The 22,453-nt window shown below is 35.8% G+C and overlaps 1 protein-coding gene across 6 annotated transcripts in view; it reads left to right on the top strand.

Moving 5' to 3' along the window:
* The window catches only part of TMEM196 (transmembrane protein 196), a 67,665-nt gene that overhangs the window by 35,641 nt on the left and 9,571 nt on the right, over window positions 1-22,453 (top strand). For all 6 annotated transcript variants that reach the window (XR_004229875.1, XM_031940660.1, XM_031940657.1 and 3 more), the window contains exon 2: window positions 20,904-20,960. Coding sequence is in view for 5 of the 6 variants with exons in the window: in XM_031940660.1 (XP_031796520.1) it covers window positions 20,904-20,960 (57 nt within the window). In the remaining variant the exon portion in view is untranslated. The remainder of the gene's footprint in view (window positions 1-20,903; window positions 20,961-22,453) is intronic.

Below are 22,453 nucleotides of genomic sequence, written 5' to 3' on the forward strand. Positions count from 1 at the left end.
ATGCTCAGCTTGAAGAAAAGAGATAAAGAGGAAACATAATTGTTGTCTTTGAGTATTTGACAGTCACATGTAAGAGGTATTTGGTTTATTTTACCTGGGCTCAGGAGGGAGAATTGGCATAACTTATGAAGGAAACATAACTCAATGTTAGGGAAAACTTCTTAACAATTAGAGCTGAAAAATGGAAAGGGCTGCCACACTGTCTAAGAAAAAGGTAGAGTCTTTTTCAGTGGAGGTATTCCAGAAATGGTTGGATGACCACTTGTCATTTATGCTACAGAGGGAATTCTCATTTTGGTGGGGGACAGACTTTTTAGCCCCTGAGTTCTCTTACAACTTTGGGATGCTGGGGCTCTAAACATTATAGTCCAAAGAGACTGTTGAGAAAACTGGTCCAGGGGGTTAATTATCTTTTTGTGTCATGGACACTTTTGGCAGGCTAGTGAAACTCATGAACCCCTTCTCATTTTAATTTAATAAACATTAATTAGGTGCTAGACAATGCTATGCACCTAGGTTATGAGAAGAGGCAAAAAATGCATCTTTACCCTCAAGAGATTTACAATCTAATGGATAATGTTACATGCAAAAAATGAAACCTATTGAGTTAAAAATATCAAAATAAACATAAAACTATTTTTAATTTAAGTAATAGCTTTTAATTTTTAAAATATATACAAAGATAGTTTTCAACATTCACCCTTGCAAAATCTTATGTTCCAAATTTTTCTCCCTGCCTTCCTCCCATCTTCCTCCCCTAGACAGCAAGTGATCCAATAAATGTTAAACATGTGCAATTCTTCTGTACCTATTTTCACATTTATCATGCTGCACTAAAAAAAATAAAAAAGAATAAAAAATGAGAAAGAAAACAAAAAGCTAGTAAACAACAACCAAAAAATGTGAATACTCTATGTTGTGGTCCACATTCAGTTCCCACAGTTCTCTCTCTTGGTGTAGACCGCTTTCTCCATCACAAGACCATTGGAACTGGCCTGAATCACTTCATTGTTGAAAAGAGCCACGTCCATCAGAATTGATCATCGTGTAATTTTGCTGTTGCCATGTACATTGTTCTCTTGGTTCTGCTCATTTCACTCAGCATCAGTTCACGTAAGTCTCTCCAGATCTTCCTGAAATCGGCCTGCTTATCATTTTTTAAGAATGTTGCATAATATCCATATACCATAACTTATTCAACCATCCCCCAATGGCTGGGCATCCACACTCAGTTTCCGGTTTCTCAAAAAGGCTGCTCCAAACATTTTGCAAATGTGGATCATTTTCCTCTTTTTTATGATTTCTTTAGGATACAGGCCCAGCAGAGCCACTGCGGGATCAAAGGGTATGCCCAGTTTGATAGTCCTTTGGGCATAGTTCCAAAATGCTTTCCAGAATGGTTGGATCCCCTAAAACTATAACAAATAAAAGCAATTGCCTGCATTTTACTTGGGAGCTCCTAATCTAACCCAACTACAACATTTTAAACAGGAAAAATAAAAACCCAGCCAGTAGAAAGGACTTGCCAAACATTCTTCAGATAAATACTGATAGTGGGATTCAAAACTAGCTCCTCTTGCTCCAAAATCAGACTCCTTTTTGTGGCAATCTAGATTCTGAAATAGGGCAGTGTTTGTGGCAGTGGCAAGAGCAGGAAGTATTTGAGAAATGGTATTTATGTCATAGTGATGAGAAGGACAACCATGGATCCCATAACCAGTTTGACATTATGTTCACTTTTTTCACAATGTACAGTTAAGAAATGATTTCAGACTGCAGCAAGAGTAAAAGCAGTAAATGGAAAATGCTTCATTCAGTGAAGATAAAAAAACCCCAATCACATTAGAGTAGGAGGTGGCTGACAGTGTCATTCTTCGTTTAGCTCATTACAAGCAGTTATAGGCCACCATAAATATGATTTATAGGAGGCAATGTGGGGCAGAGGAGAGATAAAAGCCTTTTATTTTTTACATACCAGTCATTTCCCAATCTGTCTTCCATCCTCAACAAAGGCAATCTTCCCTTTATTGAAAGAAAAATAATTCACAAAACCAAACATCATATTGATATCATCAGACAATGTAGACAATATTTTTCAATGTTGTCCTTTGACCCCCATCCTTTCCAAAAGGAGAGTGATGCTATTTCATCTCTTCTCTAGGACTGAGATTGGTCCTTGGAACATTCAAATCTATTTTTTAAAATTACTTTTGGGGGGCCATTTTATACATTACTCTTAGTTTTGTTTGCTCTGCATAGGTTCACATAGCTCTTTCTTCTTTTCCCTCCTAAATTTCTCATATATGTCACTTTTTAAATGGTGCAAAAAATAGGGATACGAACTGGGTCTATGGTGCGATTAATATAAAGAACTATAACTATGTTAGTGTGAAGAACTAAAGAATGTTCCAGTGAAGAAATTCCTTCTCCAGTGCAGACTAGCACTTTTTCTACCTTAAAAAGTCTCCAGCAGCACTGAGAAGAGAAGACTTCATAGTCGGGATATTTCAAATATGGCGTGTATTCTTGGCTTTGAGCTCTACACAACACTCTCTCTTTTAGGGTGCTATTTCACTATAGTAAAATGGCACAGGGTTTGTTTGGCCATCCCCCATCGTGGGAATCTACTTTGTTTCCCAAGATTTTTTTTTTTTGGTTTTATTTCATATTGGTTTGTTTAATTAGAAACACAAAAGGTGCTGCTGTAAAAACTAATATTTTTGGTTCCTGCCTTTCTGTCTTTGACCTGAACATCTTTAGTGTTTATTCCCACCCAGTACTTCTGCAGCAGAATGGAAAGAAACATTAAATGTACAGTCAAAAGTTTGACTTCAAGCTCTGAGAACTACCTACCAGAGCTTGCAAAAGTCAAATCACTTTTCTGGGTCCAATTGGAAGGGGAGGAACCTGACTAGGTAATCTTTAAAGATAAAGCTATAATTGTATTCACAGTTGAAAATGAATGTATTTATTTCATACTGACTGACATACATATGTCATTCAGACTGGAAATTAAGATAATTTTTTTCTGACACCAGGATTTGCTTTTTATCCACTGATATTAGACACAGTAAACACTTCTTTAAGTGACTTTAACTGAATGAATGATTATTTAAAACACCCAAATAAGCTTAATTTTTAAAGTTTTATCATTTTTTTTACACCAAAGCAATTTCTACCTTACCAAGTCCCATCCAAACCTTTAAGTAAATCCAATCAACCCAGTGATGTATCTGGATTGGTATCTGATGGTAAATGCCATGTTCCACATCCTTTCTACTCCATCTCTCCCAAAAGTGTTTTGTCGTGATTTCTTAGGTCTGAGCTTTATTATTCTAATTCATCAGCCTTCCATTCCTTTTAGTGTTGAGATCATTTATTTTGTTTGGTAGTTGATAGGTAGAGGGTTTTCCTGGTTCTGCTTAGTTTGCTATGTAGCAATGCAAAGGGGTTTTCCTATTTTCCCCCTGAATGCCTAATAATCATAATTTTTTTTCCTGTCTGTTATCTACCACCTAAATGACTTTCAGGAAGTTACTTAACTTTTCTAGACCTCATTTACTTCTGCTATGAAATGGGGACTTTGGGACCTTGATGGGATATTTTATTAGATTGTTAAACTATAACTGAAAGGGACTTCGAGTGTCATACCTTCATTTTTCAATAGAAAGAACTGAGGCTCAGATAGGTGAGCCTCTACATGCATGTGATCTTATTATATTCCATCTCGTCGAGATTTCTCTTTTTATCCTCCTCACTTGTTCATGAATTGCTAAACTACTTGACTATTGAGTACAGAAATGCTCATATTTCACCTCTTCATAAAAATCCTAACTTGTTCCATCTTCTCTCAATAGCTTTTATCCTATGACTCTTCTTCTTTTTTATGGCTGAACTCCTTGAGAAATCCATCTACAATCAATGCCCCAAGTTCTTTTCCTCTAACTCTCTCCTCTCCATAGTCCCCACTGTCATTATTCAGCTGACTCTATTTTCTCAAAAGTTATCGATGACTTCTGAATTACTAAATCTAATGGCCACTTATCTTTCCTCAACCATCTTAAATTCTCTGCAGCTCTAGACACATTGATCACTTTCTTCTTGACCTTCTCTTCTTTCTAGGATGTAATAGCAATGCTTTTTCATGGTTCTCCTCTTGCCTAACCAATTCTCTATCTCCTTTGATGAAATTCCATCCAGGTTACATCCACTAACTATGGGTGACCCCCCCTAGAAACTGTCCTAGAGGTTCTCTTTTTTCCTCCTTCTATAACATTTCACTTGATAATCACATCAACTTCTACATTTTCAATTATCATTTTGATGCTGATGATTCTTGGACCTATTTATCCATCTTCAACTTTGCACCTGATACACAATCTCCCATTTCCAACTACCTCTAGATTAACTCATGTTGGAATTACTGGCGATATTTTAATCTTAATATGCCCCAAATGCATTTGTTATATTTGCTCCTTTTAATTTCCCTAGTGCTATATAGTTAACCAATCATCTTCCCAGTCACCTAGACTCACAAACATAGGTTTCCTTCTTCTTCTCTTCCTCTATATCTAATCAATTACCAAGTCCTGTCAATTCTATCTTTGTATGCACATATTTCTTTGGCCTAATACTGCCATCACTCTATTATAGGCCCTCATCACCTCCTACTTGGATTATTTCAATAGCCTTCTGGTTGGCTTCTTTACCTTAAATGTCTCTTCACTAAAGTTCATCCCCTACTCAGCTGTTAATGATTTTCTTAAAGACTGGGTTTCACCATGTCACCACCCTATTCAATAAATGTTACTGACCCCTTATTACCTCCAAGTTCAAATATAAATTTCATTGTTTGTTTGTTTTTTCTTTATAATCTGGCCCCTTTTGCATTTTTAATCTTTTTACCCTTCTGTGTACTCTAGGATCCAGTGGGACTGGCTTCTTCACTTTTCATTTCACAGTATATTCCATCTCCCAACTCAGGCTATTTTCACTAATTGCCCCCTATTTCTCAGACTTCTCCTTCATCCCTGCCTCCAAGCTTACTCTAAATGCCTTCAATTCTCTTTTCAAACCCCTTCAAGAAGTCTTTCCCAATCTTTCCCATTTAATGTTAGATCCCTCCCTTTAATATCATCTCCAATTTCTTCTGTGTCTGTCTCATTTGTACATAGTTTTTTGCCTGTTTTCTCCCTCACTAGAATGTGTAGTTTTGAGAGAAGGCAGTTTTGTTTTTCTTTGTATTACCGACATATAACAGTGCCTGGGACATAGTGATTGCTTAATAAATTTATACTGAATTGATTTGATTTGACTTAAGAGAATTCCCTGATGTCACATAGCTAAGGAATGTCAGAACTGTAATTCACATTTGGCTTTGAAGATTCCAGGTTCAGGGTTCTTTTTAGTGCTTTACACGCTGATGTATAGATGCCAATTGGAGATATATTAGTCCTTTTTGTAATTACAATTTCTCCTAGATCAATAAAAATTCATTTCTTGTTTTCACGTTCTCACTGGTTATCCTCTGGGACCCCAGTGGGCATAAAATTCTTAAAGTTGCCCCATCAGTCTTCTGCCCTCTAGGCTGAATCATACTGATAGTTTTCGCCATTCCTCAAGGGTCCCTTTTTGCAGTATATAAACATTGTCATTGCATCTCCACAGTCAGCCTCTAAATTTTCCCCATTTCTACATCCATGATGATAAAAAGGATATCTGTTCAGAAGAGGATCCTGGAATGTCTTCCACCTAAAAGAGGATGAGAAACCATCTATCTTATTAAAGAGACCAAACCTTAAGTTCAAAGAAAAGGAGAAATATCTTTGTGTAAATCTGAGCAGGAATTTAGGAATTTAACAGATAAATAAAAATATACAAAATGTGGGAAAGAAAGGAATGGATGGAAATTGTCTTCACTGGACAGTAAAAATAAAATACATTTCAGGGATCTGGGAAGATACTTCATGTTGGAATGGGTCACCACTGCCATCAAGTGGCTGGAATATATTAGGACTTTTTTGCATAGTAGCTCTTATACAATGTAGAAAGATTTTGAAAGTCAGGGGAGTGCTAACCCAATATTTTTATTAAACAAGTGAAAAAAAAAAAACTGAGATCAGAGAGGTCAAATAACTTTCCTAATATCCCACAAATAATGGTCAAAATTAGATTTAAATGCAGATTTGGTATATTTCTTCACTGAACAAGCTCAAATTACTGTACCTGTCTGGGATCTTAAGGGAATAGTATTTACTTACAGTTTGATTAAGTCTTCAGAGCTTCTATGGAAGGCCAAATATGTTGTATCCATCATCCCATCAAAATGAAATTTCCCCATGATTTACATAGAGAATTTGGTGCCCATTTTTCCTACCATCCTGAATCCAAACAAATGTTCTGCCAATTAACTTTGGCAAACTTGGATTCAACTTTACTTACTTACCTATATGACCCTGGGAAGGTTATTGAACCTTTGCCTCTGATTCCTCAACTGAACTGTAAAACAATAACATTTACCTTACATGATAGTTGTGAAGATCAAATAAAATAATTCTTGAAAAAGTATCCAGCATAAGAAAGTACTTAATAAGTGCTTGTTTCTTTTTTTCTTCTTTCCTTTCTTGCTTCTTTTTTCCTTTCATCCTTCCATTTTTGTTTTCTTCTTTTTCTTTCTCCTTCTTTCCTTCCTTTCTTCCTCCCTTCCTCTCTGTTTCCTTGCCTCTCTCCTTTCCTCCCTCCTTCTCTCCCTCCTCACTTTCTTCCCTGTCTCTCTTCCTTCCATCTTTCCTTCTTTCCCTCCTACAATAAAAAGAGAATGTTAGTATACTGAACACTAAAGTTGACTTTGGTAGATATGGGAGCACTTTTACCATCTTTGTATAGTTAAGTCCTGACCAAAAAGGTACAAATGTAGGGGAAACCCTCTAAGCTATTAATAGTCCACATATTAATGAAAAAATAACTTGATAATTCCAGGTTCTATAAGATTCCACAGAAAAGTATTAAAGCCCAATTGGCTTATCTTTTCTGGAAAATAATTTGTAATTATATAAGAAAAAGTCAGTAACCATTTCCTGTCTCATCTTTCAGCAAATAACCCAAGTAGGTCAGACAGAAAGAAAAGTTCCCATAGGTATCAAAATATTCATAGCAGAACTTTCATAGCAGCAAGAAACTAGAAACAAAGTGGGAGGTTATCGATTGATGTGTGAGGGAAAAATTGTGACAAATGCATGTAATGAACTATTACTACACAGTAAAAAATAGTATGAGGAACTCAGAGAAGGATGGAAATAATCATATGTAAGATTGAGAGTGAAGAAAGATAAATCAGAAAAACAATTTTCTCAATACCTTGAAATGATACAAATGATGGAAACCAATATGAAGCCAGCCATCTTGGCTCTTTTCTCATCTCTTCACAATTTTAACCTTTCTATGAATTTTAGCTACTGCTTCTACTAATGATCCTTGCATTACTGGGAAATAAATAACAGGACAAGTCCTGAGGTTAGAAGATGTCATAGAAACAAGTAAAGACTTTTAAATAGGTTGAATTTGACACTGTTGTCTATATTCAGAGCCCCATTCTCATGTCCAGATGCGACTCAGACCTCACCAAAGCCCAGATCTGGATAGTTGCTGCCATTCACCTTCTTTCTTACTGAGATGTTGTTGAAAGGAACTCAAGAAAATCATAAAACTGAGCTGACTTGGTCCACTATCAACTGATGTTGCCCCAGCTCAATCAGGTTCTCCCTACAGAATCATAATCCTTTTACTCTTTCCTAACCAAATTTATCATACATCCCAAAATGGTGCTCCAAACCCTTCTTTCTTGACTGGTAGCTACTTGAGTCCTAATTTAGTTACACATCACTTTCCTGAGAGACATCATGGAACAAGGACAAAAAAATATGGTTGTTTGACATAGGATCTGGCTCAAAAGCATCTGTCTCATACTTAACACCAATGTGATTCTGGACAGCTCACAACCTCCCTGAATCCCAGTTTGTCAAATGAGTGGTTGAAGTAGATGGCCTTCCTTATCTCATATGTAGAATCTTAATGATCCCTCTTGAGTTTGGGGCAACCACCTAATCTATTTTATCTCCTGTTTGGGAGCCTTAATTGACTTGGAGGGGTGGGTCTGACAATGAATTAATTAGTATCTAGAAAGTAATCTGAAATAGAAACTCCCTGACTGGATGCCAACTTTAATTTTATGCAAAAAGTTTCATAAATTCTAGTCTATTATTAACTTTACAGGAGAAGAAAGGTAAAAATAGCTTCATCGTTTCCTCAATGACAAAAAATACTGTTATTTTCCTTTCCCAGATTCTCAGTTAATGGTAATTCTATACCACCATAGATTTGGCATGTTGATATTAGTAATGACAGTACTGAGATACTGTCAGTTCCAAAAATACCTTCAGAATAATTGAAAGAGTATAAGATTTACAGTAAGGCTTCTTGAAGTGTCTAATATGGAATAGCTGCCCTTATAAAAAGACCACATTCAAGATCTGTTTTTTGACATCTACAAGCTCTGTGACCTTGGGGAAATTGAGTAATCTCCCAATTCTCCAGAAACTCTCTAAACATGAATCTGCAAAGAAAAAACTCTGTATCGGGAGAGAGAAATTTCTATCAAGAGAACCTTATACTCATCAAATTACAAATCCAGAGCAAAAAATAAGCAAACAAATCCCAACGATAATACCTGTCCAATGCTATGCTGCCTGCTGGGTCACCAAATCAAATAAAAGCTTCCGTTCTAATATGAGATGACAGGACATCATCAGGTAATTAAATAAAAAGCAATTTGGGGAAGGCAAGCTCAATAAGAACTGGGAGTTTGGAAAGATATCACAGTAACAAGTACATGTGCTATCTCAAAGGAAGAGAATGATTTTCAGAGGTGACAGTTGAGGAGGAAAAAAAATTCCTGACAATAAGAAGAGAGTTGGGGTATACAGGGCTGGTGACAGCCCACTGTGGTTGGATTGTAGTATGGCTAGGGAGAGGATGATGGGGAGAGGGATAAGGATAGAAATAATCATAAAGATTATCATGATAATGGTTATGCTTATCATTATAAATAGCTCTTCAATGATTGGGGGGGGTTATTTCTTTTTTTTTAAATGATTTGCATTTGCTATTGTGTGATAGCCTCAATAGTCTTTTGATGGTAGTTGTTATTGTTATTATTAACTCAGTTTTACAGAAGAAAAGACTCTCAGATACACAATTTCCTTCATTCTTTTTACTTTTCCGTACCAAAGTGTCTGCTTTATTTTTCAGTATTATATTGAGGTAGGAATAGGGGCAGCAGGCATTTTCTTGTTGGTTTAAGAAATTCCCAGATTGGGGAGAAGGACAGAACCCTATTTAGCAATACAGGTCAGCACCTTTTTCTACATCCTAAATTTTTAGTTAATTAAAGCAAAGAAGACAGCTAGGTGGGTGGATAAATTATCAGGATTGGATTCAGGAAGACTTCCTAAATTTACATGCAACTTCAGACACTTACTAATTGTATGTCCCTGGGCAAATCTCTTGCCTCAGTTTCCTCATCTATAAAATGAGCTGGGGAAGGAAATGCCAAATTACTCAAGTGTTGCCAAAAAACTCCAAATATGGTCATAAAGAGTAGCAGGACTAAAAATGACTGAACAAAATTCAGTTATTAAATTACTTGTCCAAGATCACATAGGAAATGTGTCTCAAGCAAGACTTGAAACCAGATTTCCATAGATCTAAGACTGACTTTCAATTCACTCCTTTATGTGAAAGCCAGGCAGGAGAGAGATAGAGTAAGGAGAGGAAAAAAAGAGAGATAGAGACAGAAAGAGACAGAGAAACAGAGAGACACCGAGAGGGCCAAGAATCTGAATCAAAAACAACATCAGTTCTTCAGCCAAAAATTTTTATTACCATTCTATAAAATAAGACATTTTTTTATTCCTCCCTCCAAAAAAAACACAAAGTTTTGTATTTATACAATACATATCTAAATTACTATATATACATATATATGTATATGTGTGTTTAATACCTACAAATACATATAATTTCTTTCCCCATAATTAGTGACTTGAGGTTTATTTTTAATAATTAATTTGCCAGTATTTTATTTCATTAAATATTAGTACTAGACCTTAGCATTTATTCAGCAGATCACAGATCTCTCTACCGATAAAGGTGGAGGAGACAGGTCATCGAAAATAAGACTGGCTACACTAAATCTGCAACAGTTTTGGTTCATTTTACTTAACTGTTGATCAAATAAAACAGTCCTCTGCCCTTGGACCACATAAACCAGATACACAGCATATTTTATGGAAGGAACCAGATTGAATCTTGGTAAACAAATCATCTGGTAAATTTCTTATTTTTAAGAGTGGTCCATCATCATTAAACTTTCACTCCATTTATTTCAGCACAAAGGACAGTCCTCACATCTTCAAAAACAAATAAAACTTAACCTTGGAATATAACCTCATGGTTTCCAAAACTCTTTTCAAGTAGTATCTCATTTAATAATCCTAGGAGGGAAGTGTTATTATTCTCCTCATTTTATAAATGAGTGAACTGAATCAGACAGTTCCCAGGCTCATTCAGCTGGTGGCCAAATTTAAACTCAGGTCTTCTTGATTGCAAGGCTACCATTCTATCCACTGAATCACCAACTGATTGAATGAATCAACAAATAAATAAATGAATGAAAATATAATTTATTAATCACTTTATATGTGCAAAGCTCCAGAGAGACGAACAGAAAAGCAAGACTCTCTTTCAAGAAGTTTACATATAAATAAGGGGAGATGCCACCTAGATGCGACTTCAGCTTTAAATCAAATATGAAAACTCATTGCTCCTTAGGATGCAACAGCAAAGCAGATGGTAGTTGACTTTATTTAGAGTCATTACCATTGAAAAAACTTTGCAGTTTTTCAAGTTTGACTATTTCATGGTGCCAAGGATTCTGGCATCAAAGATTTTCCTTGCTGGTATTTTCATTAGCTATGGCTCCTGAGGAAAAGGGAGCTTCAGCAGTCATAAAGAAAGTTGCCAGGATACATCTCTACAAAGCTTTCTGTTTTTGATCATCGGTATAGGAAGGAGTCTGGAAGAAGAAGCAGAGTTCTGGAAAGATGGTGTCATATTGGGCTCCTGGGCAAAGGGTCCAACACTCTCTCAACTTAGATCTGAGGAAAGGGAGAAGAGAAAGATAGAAGAAATGGTTTAACCAACACATCTCACTTCCTATCCCAGCTTCAGGTTAGCTTGCTGCCCCAGGAGGGGAAGTTGATTCTTAAATCATAATGACATATATTATAACTCAAGAAGTGACAGAAAGTTTCTCTCCACTGCAAAATACTCCTCCGCTGAACTCTTGGACATTCTTTAATTTATTTTTGTTTTTGATATTTAGAAACACTTCCAAAGATCTTAGATTTCACTGATAAAAGTAATCCTGTCCACGATGAAAATGTAACCCATCTATGGCTTAATTGACAGCCTGTGTACGTTTTAGAATCATAGAGTGGAAGGGAAATGACAGACTAAGTATATTTCACTAAGTATATTTCTCTCATCTCACAGATTGAAAAACTGAGGCCCAGAAAAATGCAAGGTCACATGAGTGTAAAATAGAAAAGTAAATATTTAAATCTAGGTCTTTTGACTCCTCCATCATTATTTCCACTGTACAGTGCATTTTTTTCCTTAAATAATATTTAAACAATCTTCACAATATTCTAGATTACTTGTCTTAATTTTATTTCAGTATTCATCATGTACTAGTATAGTTTTCTATATTCTATACTATGCTATATTACTATGTCATTCTCTTATCTGATCATGCAGAGCCTTGACTTTACCACATCTGCTTATAATTTCACCAATTAGAGATTCATTCAGATTAACAAAGGTCACACATGGGAATTTCCATGAATTAATCCTTCACACTTTAGTAGGAACAGATTTAATCACTCTAATTTCTACTAATAGTAATATAATCCTGACTTCTCATAGAATTCAGGGTCAGAAGTGACTTTATGGGTCATCTATCATCAAGTACAACCAATTTCTTTTACACATTAGAAACTGAAGATCAGGGTAGTGAACTAATTTACTTTTTTATTGAATAAGTGTACCAATGTCAACATGTATTCATTGACTGCTTCCTGTGTGCTTAAATGTCAATGGAATGGGAATATATAAGAAGTAGAAGATGTGCTATCTGACCTCAAGGGCTTTTGTGGTGTAATATGACTTTTTTGCTTAAAACATAATTACTTAAGAAAACGTATGATCAAGCAGCTGAACTCTCAAAATTTCAGTTGCTCTGTTCCATCTGTCAGCTAAAACTCAATCAGCACCAATTTTAAGTGCCTTCCATGTGCCAGAAACTATGCTGAGTGCCAAAGTTACAAAGACAAAAGAGGTACAAGAACAAATTTCCTACCACAAAGGAGATTGTGATGTTATTTATGGTAACTTATTAGAGCACTAGGAGCAGGTCTAAGCCTTATTTAATTGAAAACAGGACAATGAGGACTTAGAGAAGGAATCCATCACCCAACTTATTTAAAGCTTGAATGAAAAAGCTTATCAGAAAAGACCAAAGGAAAAGATAAGGATGAAGGATAATTTAATAAAGATAGATGGAAACCTATTACTTGGAGGAGGGTAATCAACCATTCTTGGATTCTTCTCCTATCATGCCCTTTCAAAACTTTTCAGGTAGTAATCAATCATAGGATCATTGATCTAGTGTTGAAAGAGATCACAAAAGATAATTTGTCCAAACCCTTCATTTTTGAGATGAGGAAATTGAGGCACATAGAAGTTTGGTGATTTGTCCAGGATCACAATGATAGAGCCAGAGATGGAATTTGAACGCAGGTTTTCTTACTAAAAAGTCATTGTTCTTTTCACTATGCCATAGCACTTCTCTTACCCAATCAACAAGTGTTTATTAAGCATATAAAATATATAAAGCACTGCACTAGGTAATAGGGATACAAAGATATTAACTAGGGGATCTGCAGAGTCTATTAGTTGGAAGATAGATAGAATCCTAGAGGGTTATGTACTGTAAATGGAGAGAGAAAGGCAGAAACAGAGACAGAGACACACAGAGAGAGACAGAGAAAGAGACAGAGAAAGAGGCAGAGAAACAGAGACAGAGAGGTAGAGAGACAGAGACAGAGAGATAGACACAGACTGACACAGGCTGACACACACAGACACAGCGACAGAACTAGAAACAGACAGAGAGAGAGAAATGGAGAGACACACAAAGAGAATACAAGCTAATTACTAGTGACAAAGAGCTCAAGAAAGTTCCATGAAGATGGTGGCATTTGAGATGAGCTTTGAAGAAAACTAGGAATTCTGAGACCTTATATTGACGGGAGAATGAATTCCATGCATGAGTTCAGCCTGTGTATGAATATAAATATAGAAGATACAATATTGTGTTTGGGCAAAAAAAAAAAGAAAAAAAGAAAGATCCATTTGGTTGGATTGTACAATATTAAATCATGAAGGACTTCAAAAATAAAACAAAGCCAGAGAAGCTTGTGTTTGAGCCAAGAAATAATAGGGAGCAACTTGACTTCACTTACTAATGACTTGGTCACACCTGTCATTTCATTATGTCACTTGGGCATCTGGGTAGAGTGAAACTACATGGGCCCTGTTCTCTTCTTCTTTGCTGAGCTGTAGGTCTCTAAAGGGGGCATAACTCCATATGAAGATTGAAAAGCTCAATCTCCCACACCTCCGAAATGTTCTTTTCTAATACACCCTCTGATACCCAGTGCCATCCTGGAACCCCATAAATGTCCTGCAGAAATCACTAAATAAAAGGGAGTGGTGTAGAGAGGAAAAAAAAAAGACAACTCTTGATTCTTGGTCCTAACTTAAAGCACAAAAACAGCCATTGCACATTATGTATCAGGCTATATTCAATGCCTCTCAGATGATTAATGGATAATAGAATTACCCCCCACCAAAAAAATGAACAAAACATATTTGGCACTCTGTGGTATTTAACATCCTGAAGCTATAAACTGATCTTAAGAGACTCAATATAATTTATTCTTAAAAGTTAAATTAAAAAAGTGGTAATCAATGAGTTAATAGAAATATGAATCATTGTCGTTTTTAATCCAACTACATTTAATACGAATGTAAATGGGGGGGGTCACATACTTCCAACACTAATTAATGTGAGTGGCAAGACATTTTTATCATGTGAGAATGATGCTTATTAAGCTACTTAATCAAAGTGGTAAAATATGTAGGAACAGCTCTTAAACATCTCTGTGCCATCAGCCTAACAATGGTTCTTGGGTGACAACAACCAAATTAATTAAATTGGAGAAAGGTAAATGCTTCAAGTTATTAAATTATTAGATGATGAAAAGCTTGGAATGGTTTGAAAGAACACACAATGCATCTCTGCACTTAAATATATCAGGAAAGGATGTTCCAGCATGGCTATTCCAACATCTGTTTTAAGAGTTAAGCATTAGGCAGACTTTGAAGATCTAAACTCTTGTGCCCATAACCAGAGGTCAGCAAAAAGGGGAGACGGAGGATAATTTTTACCCTTCTTTCCATCCTGTTTATCAGATTAGTAGAGTCTATGAATAACCCACAATCTTTCTAGCCAGAAGCTAGACAAAGAGAAGGATAACTTCAGGATGCTAAAAGGACTCCAACCCTCAGGGTTCAACAGAAAACTATCCACACCTCAGAGCAACTTCATGAGGGGGACATAGGACTTCTGGCTAGCCAGTAACTGGAGTTATCACTTTGACACAAGCACTGTGTCTAGTATACTCTCCCTAGTATACTGTATGTACTTGTGAAAGAGAATGGCACAAACATGGCGATATGTGTGATTTTTTTAAAACCAGCTATCAGTGGTAAAAACAATACAGAGTAAATAAGTTGAGGACCCATGAGTCAAAGTATTAGAGAAACTTCCTCACTCTTCAGATTGTTCCCTACAATTCAATAATGCTTTGGGGAACTTGCCCTCCCAAAATGAGCCAGATTTGGGAGAATGGTCCCAGGAGGACACAATAATAGCTATCAATTTTATGGCACTTTAAGTTTTGCAAAGATGTCTTTTCATAATAACAGATTTTATCTTCAAAATAACCCTCTGAGCAATTTGGAACTATGATCAAAGGGCTATCAAACTGTGAATACCCCTTGACCCAGCTGTGACATTACTGGGTCTATATGCCAAGGAAATCATAAAGGAGAGAAAAGAACCCACATGTGCAAAGATGTTTGTAGCAACTCTTTTTTTATGGTAGCAAAGAATTGGAAAATTAGTAGATGCTCATCCATTAGGTAATAGCTGAACAAATTGTGGTCTATAAAGGAAATGGGATATTATTGTTCTATAAAAATGATGAACAAGCTGATTTTAGAAAGACCTGGAAAGATTTACATGAACTGATGCTGAATGAAACAAGCAGAACCAGCAATAAAATGTACACAGTAAGAGCAAGAATGTATGATGATCAGCTGTGAAAGACCCAGTTCTTCTCAATGGGATTCAAGGAAATCCCAATAAACTTTGAATAGAAAATGCCATCTGCATCTAGAAAAACAACTATGGAGATTAGATGTAAATCAACATATACTGTGTTCACTCCTTTTTTTGTGTTTTCTTTCTCTCTCTCTCTCTCTCTCTCTCTCTCTCTCTCTCTCTCTCTCTCTCCTCATGGTTTTCCCCTTTTCTTCTGATTTTTCTCTCCCAACATGATTCATACAGCAATGTGTATTAAAATTAATTAATTAAAATATCCCTCTGTGGTGCCATCATTACTTTTGATTCAAAGATGAATAAACTGAGGCTGATTTAGTTTAAATGACTTGCCCAATATACTACAACTAGCAAGTATCTGAGCTATTGTATGTATAGGTTATTTGCTCAAAAAACTTCTGGAATTGTGAAAGTAAGTCTCTGGTATGGTGGCTGTTAATATTTTAAAGTCACGTTTCTCTTTAGATGATCATGTCTGCGATTCATCACACAGACATATGCATCTGGCTTCCACTCTGTTTTCAGGCATCCTGAAAATGAACTCTCCAATGTCTCCAAAATTGTGCCAGCTTCACTGGAGACATTTTCCAGATACCCTAGGGCAAATATGACTCCTTTTCCTATGCAAATTTTCTTTAGTTTTATTTCTACTTCTTCATGCAATGCTTTGGTAATTGTAATAGTTGAGTTCATATTTGTTTTTTCTACTGTCATCAATAGGAAGAGTAGTGGGTTATCATAATCTGGAGATATGTTTCAATTTTTCAACTATTTATTGTGCTTCTTTTAAGTTTTTTCATGTTCCCAGGATAATTTCTTTAACTGGAGTCTCTAGCTAAGCAAACTTGTTTTTCTTTCTCAAATTTTCAATGTTTTATACAATGACAATGCTCATAATGCTTTCTCTGCTTTTTATAGTATCCCTATTTCCACATGATCCCCACCTATAAACACTTGGACACTGTCCTAGGAACCATCTGAGATTTTGCTTTATTTTAACTGGAAAAAAATGCCTTCATTCAACTTCTTTTGCCAGTTAAAAGTTCCAAGCCTTGCCAAAAAGCATAACACTCCCCTCACAATACAACTTCCCCTTTATTTATTTATATCCCCATTGCTTGATAGAATACTTAGCACACAGCAAGCTCTTCATAAATATTCTTTCAGTCTTTCTTTTCCTCTTTCTTTCTTCCTTTCTTCCCTTCTTCTTCCCTTCCTCCCTCCTTCCCTTCCTTCTTCATCCCTTCCTTCCTTCCTTCCATCCTTCCCTCCCTCTCTCTACCCTTCCCTTTCTCCCTTCCCCTCTCTCTTTCTTTTCTTCCTTATTTATCTTCTTCCTTCCTACCTTCTCCCGTCTCTTTCCCTTTATCCAGTTATTTAATCTATCCTAACCTATCCTATCCCATTTATCAATTATCTATCACCACTTTCTCTATCTACCTACTTAGCGGCAATATTAATAAAATGTGAATATTTGCTGAAACCTTTTCCCAAATTCACCATATAAACTGGGTTTTTCCATTTATCTAGGTAGACAGATAGCTACACATGTATAAGTAAAAAGATAGATATCTTGCAAGATTAGCAGACTGTTGTTATTTGTATCTATTACTATCTTCCTCTAAGAGTTACTTTTTTTAATTTCATACATTTTATTCTGAATTTAAGAAATAAAATAAGTAAACCCATAACATAGTAGAATAGAAAAAAAGACGATTGTCAATGAAACTACAAATCTTTTGTACATAACTTGCTATTCCTTTTAAATGTATAATACAGTTATCAAATAACATTCCTTTTTTTCCCTCAAAAAAGTTTACATACTAAGATGAGTTTGCTTTTATGTCTGCTTGAGAAGGAGATAAAATGCTTATTGGGGATAAAGTAGTTCCTATATTTGTTTAGCTTCATTGGAACTATTAACTTATTGTTCTTTTAATTTTCCCCTTTTTACTTGTTTTAGTATGCAAAACATTTATATATCTCAGGTTGAAGTTAATTAAATTATATGTCATATCTTCTGCTTATTTATATTGGTTCTTCTACTTTGGAATTGATTGTTTTTATTTTTCCTATAATTAATCAATTGTATACAACATTTAATACTGACATGCCTTTTTTTTCAGTAACCAGTCATTTCTAGGCTGTTAAGTTAAAATACATTTTTCTTCTTTCTTCTGTGAGTTATTGGGTATTTAGCAGCTACAGAATCTTTAATGAATGATAGAAACACACATGATATCTAGGCATGAAACATCTTTAGATTCAATCCAATTCAATTCAACAAACATTTATTAAACAATTATGTGAAGGTGCTCTCCAAGGTACTTCAATTACAAAGAAGGGGAAAGGGGAAATAATGTAAATTCTATCATGGTTAGCTACTGGTACTTGGAAGTTATCACTCCCTGTTTAATCCTGCAGGTCAGAAATTAGAGTATGAATTGACATACTGATAAGTTTGCATGACATAGGGCGATTGAGAATTTTTAGACTGGGTTTGTAGCTTTTATCTTCCTTTTATTCTTTTCTAGCCATGTCAGCAGATGTATTGAAATTAAGTGATTACCCTTTATGAAGTATCTTTTTTTTTGTCACACAAAGTTTATAATGTGCATCAGCTGTTTTTAAACTTTGGCTTCATTTTCTACACCAGAGAAATCAAACTCATGGTCCATAGTCCTTATTTCTCTACAAAAACTCCCAGTGCTGGCAAAACAAGATGAAAATATAATTGGGAAAGATTTTTCTAAGCAAATAAAAATTGAATAAAACATAGATAATGTTTATTTGTAGTGTTCATAAATCAGTGTTCTACCTGATACTTTCCATATCTCCTATCACACAATCAGTTCACCATACAGAGGATGCAGATTGAAATGGGATCTGAAGTTGAAAGACCTGTGTGGAGATCTGGGCTTTGTTACTACACAGTTGCTTCTATTTTCTGAACCTAGATTTTCTCTTTAAAATAGAGAGTTTAGGCTAAGTGGTCTCTGAAGTCCTGTCCAAGTCCAAATTTATGATTCTATGATACCTAAGATTCTATAATTTCCTATTAAAATAAAAGATCTAGATAAAGCTCCTGAACATATTTATGGATTTTATTTGTTCATAGTGAGGAGTATTGTGGTAATGGGGAAGGGAATACTATGCTGTCTTTTGAATAAGCCTCCATTTCCAGAGTACACACTAGTCAAATCTAATCCCTATTCTTTGCTTTCCTCTATTCCAGTTTTTATGCAAGCTCAACTGAAAGACAAGACAAAAAAAAGACTCTCTTGTCTCACAATTCCATGGTCAATACCAGATTTTCAGATTAAGAACTCTCTATCCCTTTACCTTAAACAAAATAAACTGCTATCATTCTAGTGACTGAACAATTATGAATCCAGATGATTATACTCTAAAAAAAACAAAAACAAACAAACAAACAAACAAAAAACTGAAGGAATAATTTGTATTCAGAAACTCACATAACCCCAAGGAAACTTTTCTACATTGGCAATTGATGTTTTTTTCCCTGCCTTGGCTTTTATCACAAAAAATAAAACTTTTTGTTGACATTTTCAGTTGTGATACAGTAGGTTTTCTATCCATGCTAGCATGCTATACTAAATAAACAAAAAGAATCTAGCTTAGAAAACTAAGTGAAATTTTAGGGGAAGTTGGTCTTTCCACTGAACAAAATTGATAACAGGAAAATCTCAGTGCCCAGAATAGTATCCAATGAAGATCAAAGAGGAAAAAAAAAATAGAATGCTGTTTCTTTTCAAAAACATAATCATGACCTCAAATGGCATATTGTTACAACATAGAAATTCCTGCAAACATTGTTTTTATATGGTCAGGTTTCATGTTATTTTATTCTTACCAATAAATTTTACATAGGAAATCTTTTAAAGTTGTTAATGACTAGTTATAAAATTGTAACTTTTAAGGCCAAATGTGCAAGTGTATACTTAGAAACTTTAACATTTTCTACTTTATATTTTTTTTTTCCTTCCCTTCTTCCTTTTTTTTTTTTTGAGGGAGTTAGTAAGGGGAAGTCTTAAATGATCATGAATTTCCCATCTCCTTTATACTTTAAGACTTAAAAAAAATGTTTCACAGACATTCTAAAAGGTCCTGGTATTGCTGTCCTTGTTTACATTGATTCTTCTCAGTCACTGTCTATGGCTACAACAGATTCCTGGAAGCAGAAATGGCAAAGAGCCTAGCAGACATTGTCCAGCAAGTATGTAATGCATCTAATTTTGCAGCATACAATAATCTGAAAAATGGAGATAAAATTAAATCGTGATCATTTCTTTAATTAGTGGCTACATAATTGTATCAATTTACTTATATATTACACTGAACTCTTCAGGTGTATCAGAAGGATTAACTTTCAAGGTAGCAAGGGTAAGGAGTCACCTATTGTACAATATCTAGAAAACTGTCTGTTCTGAAATATGATCCCTGATGATGCTTAAAATTACACTATTGCTGATTCATTCTTTTATGCTGAAAATTAGGCACTGTGATTTTTTTTTACTTTTTTTAAAATTAGGAATATTACTACAAAATCCCTAAATTTTCCTCTAAACTTGTTTTGTGAAGTACCAAGAAATCTGTTTCAAATAATCTCCTGTTGATATCTAAAATTCTACTTTTGTGATTCATTTGTTTTAGACATGCTTCTTTTCGTGGTCTTTTTTTTTAATGGGAGATGAATATACAAAGCAAAATAAATCCCTCACCACTTCAGTATGAATAAATTGATTCTAGGAATTTTTTTCATGAATAAACTTGTACCTTCTGACAGGATAAGAATACTAGATTCCTGTTTGGGAGGCCAGCATTCAGACAAAGGGCACTGAAGGACTGATTTCATCTTTGTCATATTTTCTCCCTTAGGATCAGCCCTATAACTGTGGGCAAAATTCTCCTTTTTGTAGTGGGAGAAAGCATTATGTATTGAAAAGGGCAAGGGATTTGGAATTCTGGGTTCAGATCCCCCCTGGATTCAGAGCCAATTGATACATGGATTGATCATGAATCCATGAGCAAGGCACTTAATCTATATCGATGTCAGTTTCCTCATCTGTAAATGAAGTGGGATTGTAATTTTTTTCTAGTTTTCTAATCCCTATGATTCCTAACCCCTGTAAAGGTATTGCCCACTTCAGACTTTCATAGATTAAGAACCAGATTAAGGGTCCAGCAGCTAACTCATAATGGGGCAATTTGCTGTCAGGAACTATGCAATAATCTCTCTCTCTCTCTCTCTCTCTCTCTCTCTCTCTCTCTCTCTCTCTCTCTCTCCTTTGCTTTTTAGTTTCTGCTTTGCGGTATCTGTGGAATTCTGTGTGCCAAAAAAAAGTCCGGACTTGTCGTAAGTTTTTGCATTGCTTATTTGGTGTCTCTTCACGGCCCAGGGAATGACTGGGCTCATGTCCTCTCTGGTCTCCATGTGCTAGAGGCCACTTATTTATTGGGTATGTAATGAGGGCACAGAACCAAACCTTCCCAGCCTGTCGTTCCTTCCAGAAAACCAGTGGGTCACTGAATGACAGCACAATAGGGAAAGCTTGAATGGGCTCTTTAAATAGCCCTAGAATATAACTTCCGATCCTGGCAGCAATGCCAACTTCTCGTCTCCCACTTTATGGACTGCAGGCAAGTCATGTGACTCTCCCAGCAACCAGCCAAAGCAATTAGCTGGCATCCCTGGGAACTTTAACTGCTTAAGTACAGACCTGGACCTAAGGGATCCCAACAGGCTTTGATTGCAAACCTAATTTTGCAAGTGGACACCCTGCAGCCATTCAAAGTTCGGCTGATTTTGATTTTTCTTTTTTTAGTTCAGCTTGAGTTTAACACCCTGCATGACTCTTTTAAGATCTGAGCCCCGAACACCCCATGTCTAAACTGCTTACAGATGTTCATGTTTTACAGAGCATGAATGCCTAAGATGGCAGGGGGCTTTAGATTACAGAAAGTACCACTGGACGGATGCTCATCTCAGTACACCAGGCTACGTGTGTGCCTGAGTGACCAACTCCTGCTGCCTTCTCTGAAGTTTTACATAAAACTAGAAAATGAAAGGGAGATATAACAGATCACTGTTCTATAGGTTGCTTCAAAAAGACCAAAAAATCAACTTTTGTAAATTTGTAGAGTTAGCTATAACCTTCAGCACCAAGAGTGAGTGGTGTGATGTCTCTCAGAATAAGTGAAGGGTCACCTCACACAGACAGTCACAAATCTTATTGATGCTAATCAGAGAAAAGATAGAGAGAGAAGACTAGAAGATATGATCCTACTTTGGGTCTATTCAATTTATCTCTTGGAAGGTTGCCCCTTTCTGAGACAAGCAATATATGGCAGGAGAAAGAGCTCTGGCATAGCAGTGAGAGGAACTGGGTTCAAATTCTGCCTCTTTTGCTTGCTACTTGTGTCACTTTGGGCAAGTGCATTTAACTCCTTGTGCCTCAGTTTTCTCTTCTGTAAAACAAAAAGGTTGGATTAGAAGGCATCTAAGTCCTATCCATCTCTAAGTTTATGGACTAAAGTACTGAAAATATAAAAGCTCCCCCTCTGGATAAAATGGAAACATTAATAATGATTTAAAATACCCTACTAGAAATGTGTCTTTGAAGGGGGAAGAATTTAGGCCCGGGGACTTGCTCTTCTCCATGCTTGTGTGCTCTTCTCACCATTGTTCCTTCTGCCTTTCAGGGCAATGACTCTACCCAGTTGGGCTCTCTATCTGGAATGGTAAAGTCAAAAGGGGATGATCTTCCTCTTTCTGACCCCTTTTATCAAGAAACACATCAGATCAGATCCTCCACCATCTGCCCTGCCCTTTTCCTCTACTAATGTTTA

The sequence above is a fragment of the Sarcophilus harrisii genome, chromosome 5 (genome assembly GCF_902635505.1).
Source record: "Sarcophilus harrisii chromosome 5, mSarHar1.11, whole genome shotgun sequence".
NCBI classification, from domain to species: Eukaryota; Metazoa; Chordata; class Mammalia; order Dasyuromorphia; family Dasyuridae; genus Sarcophilus; species Sarcophilus harrisii.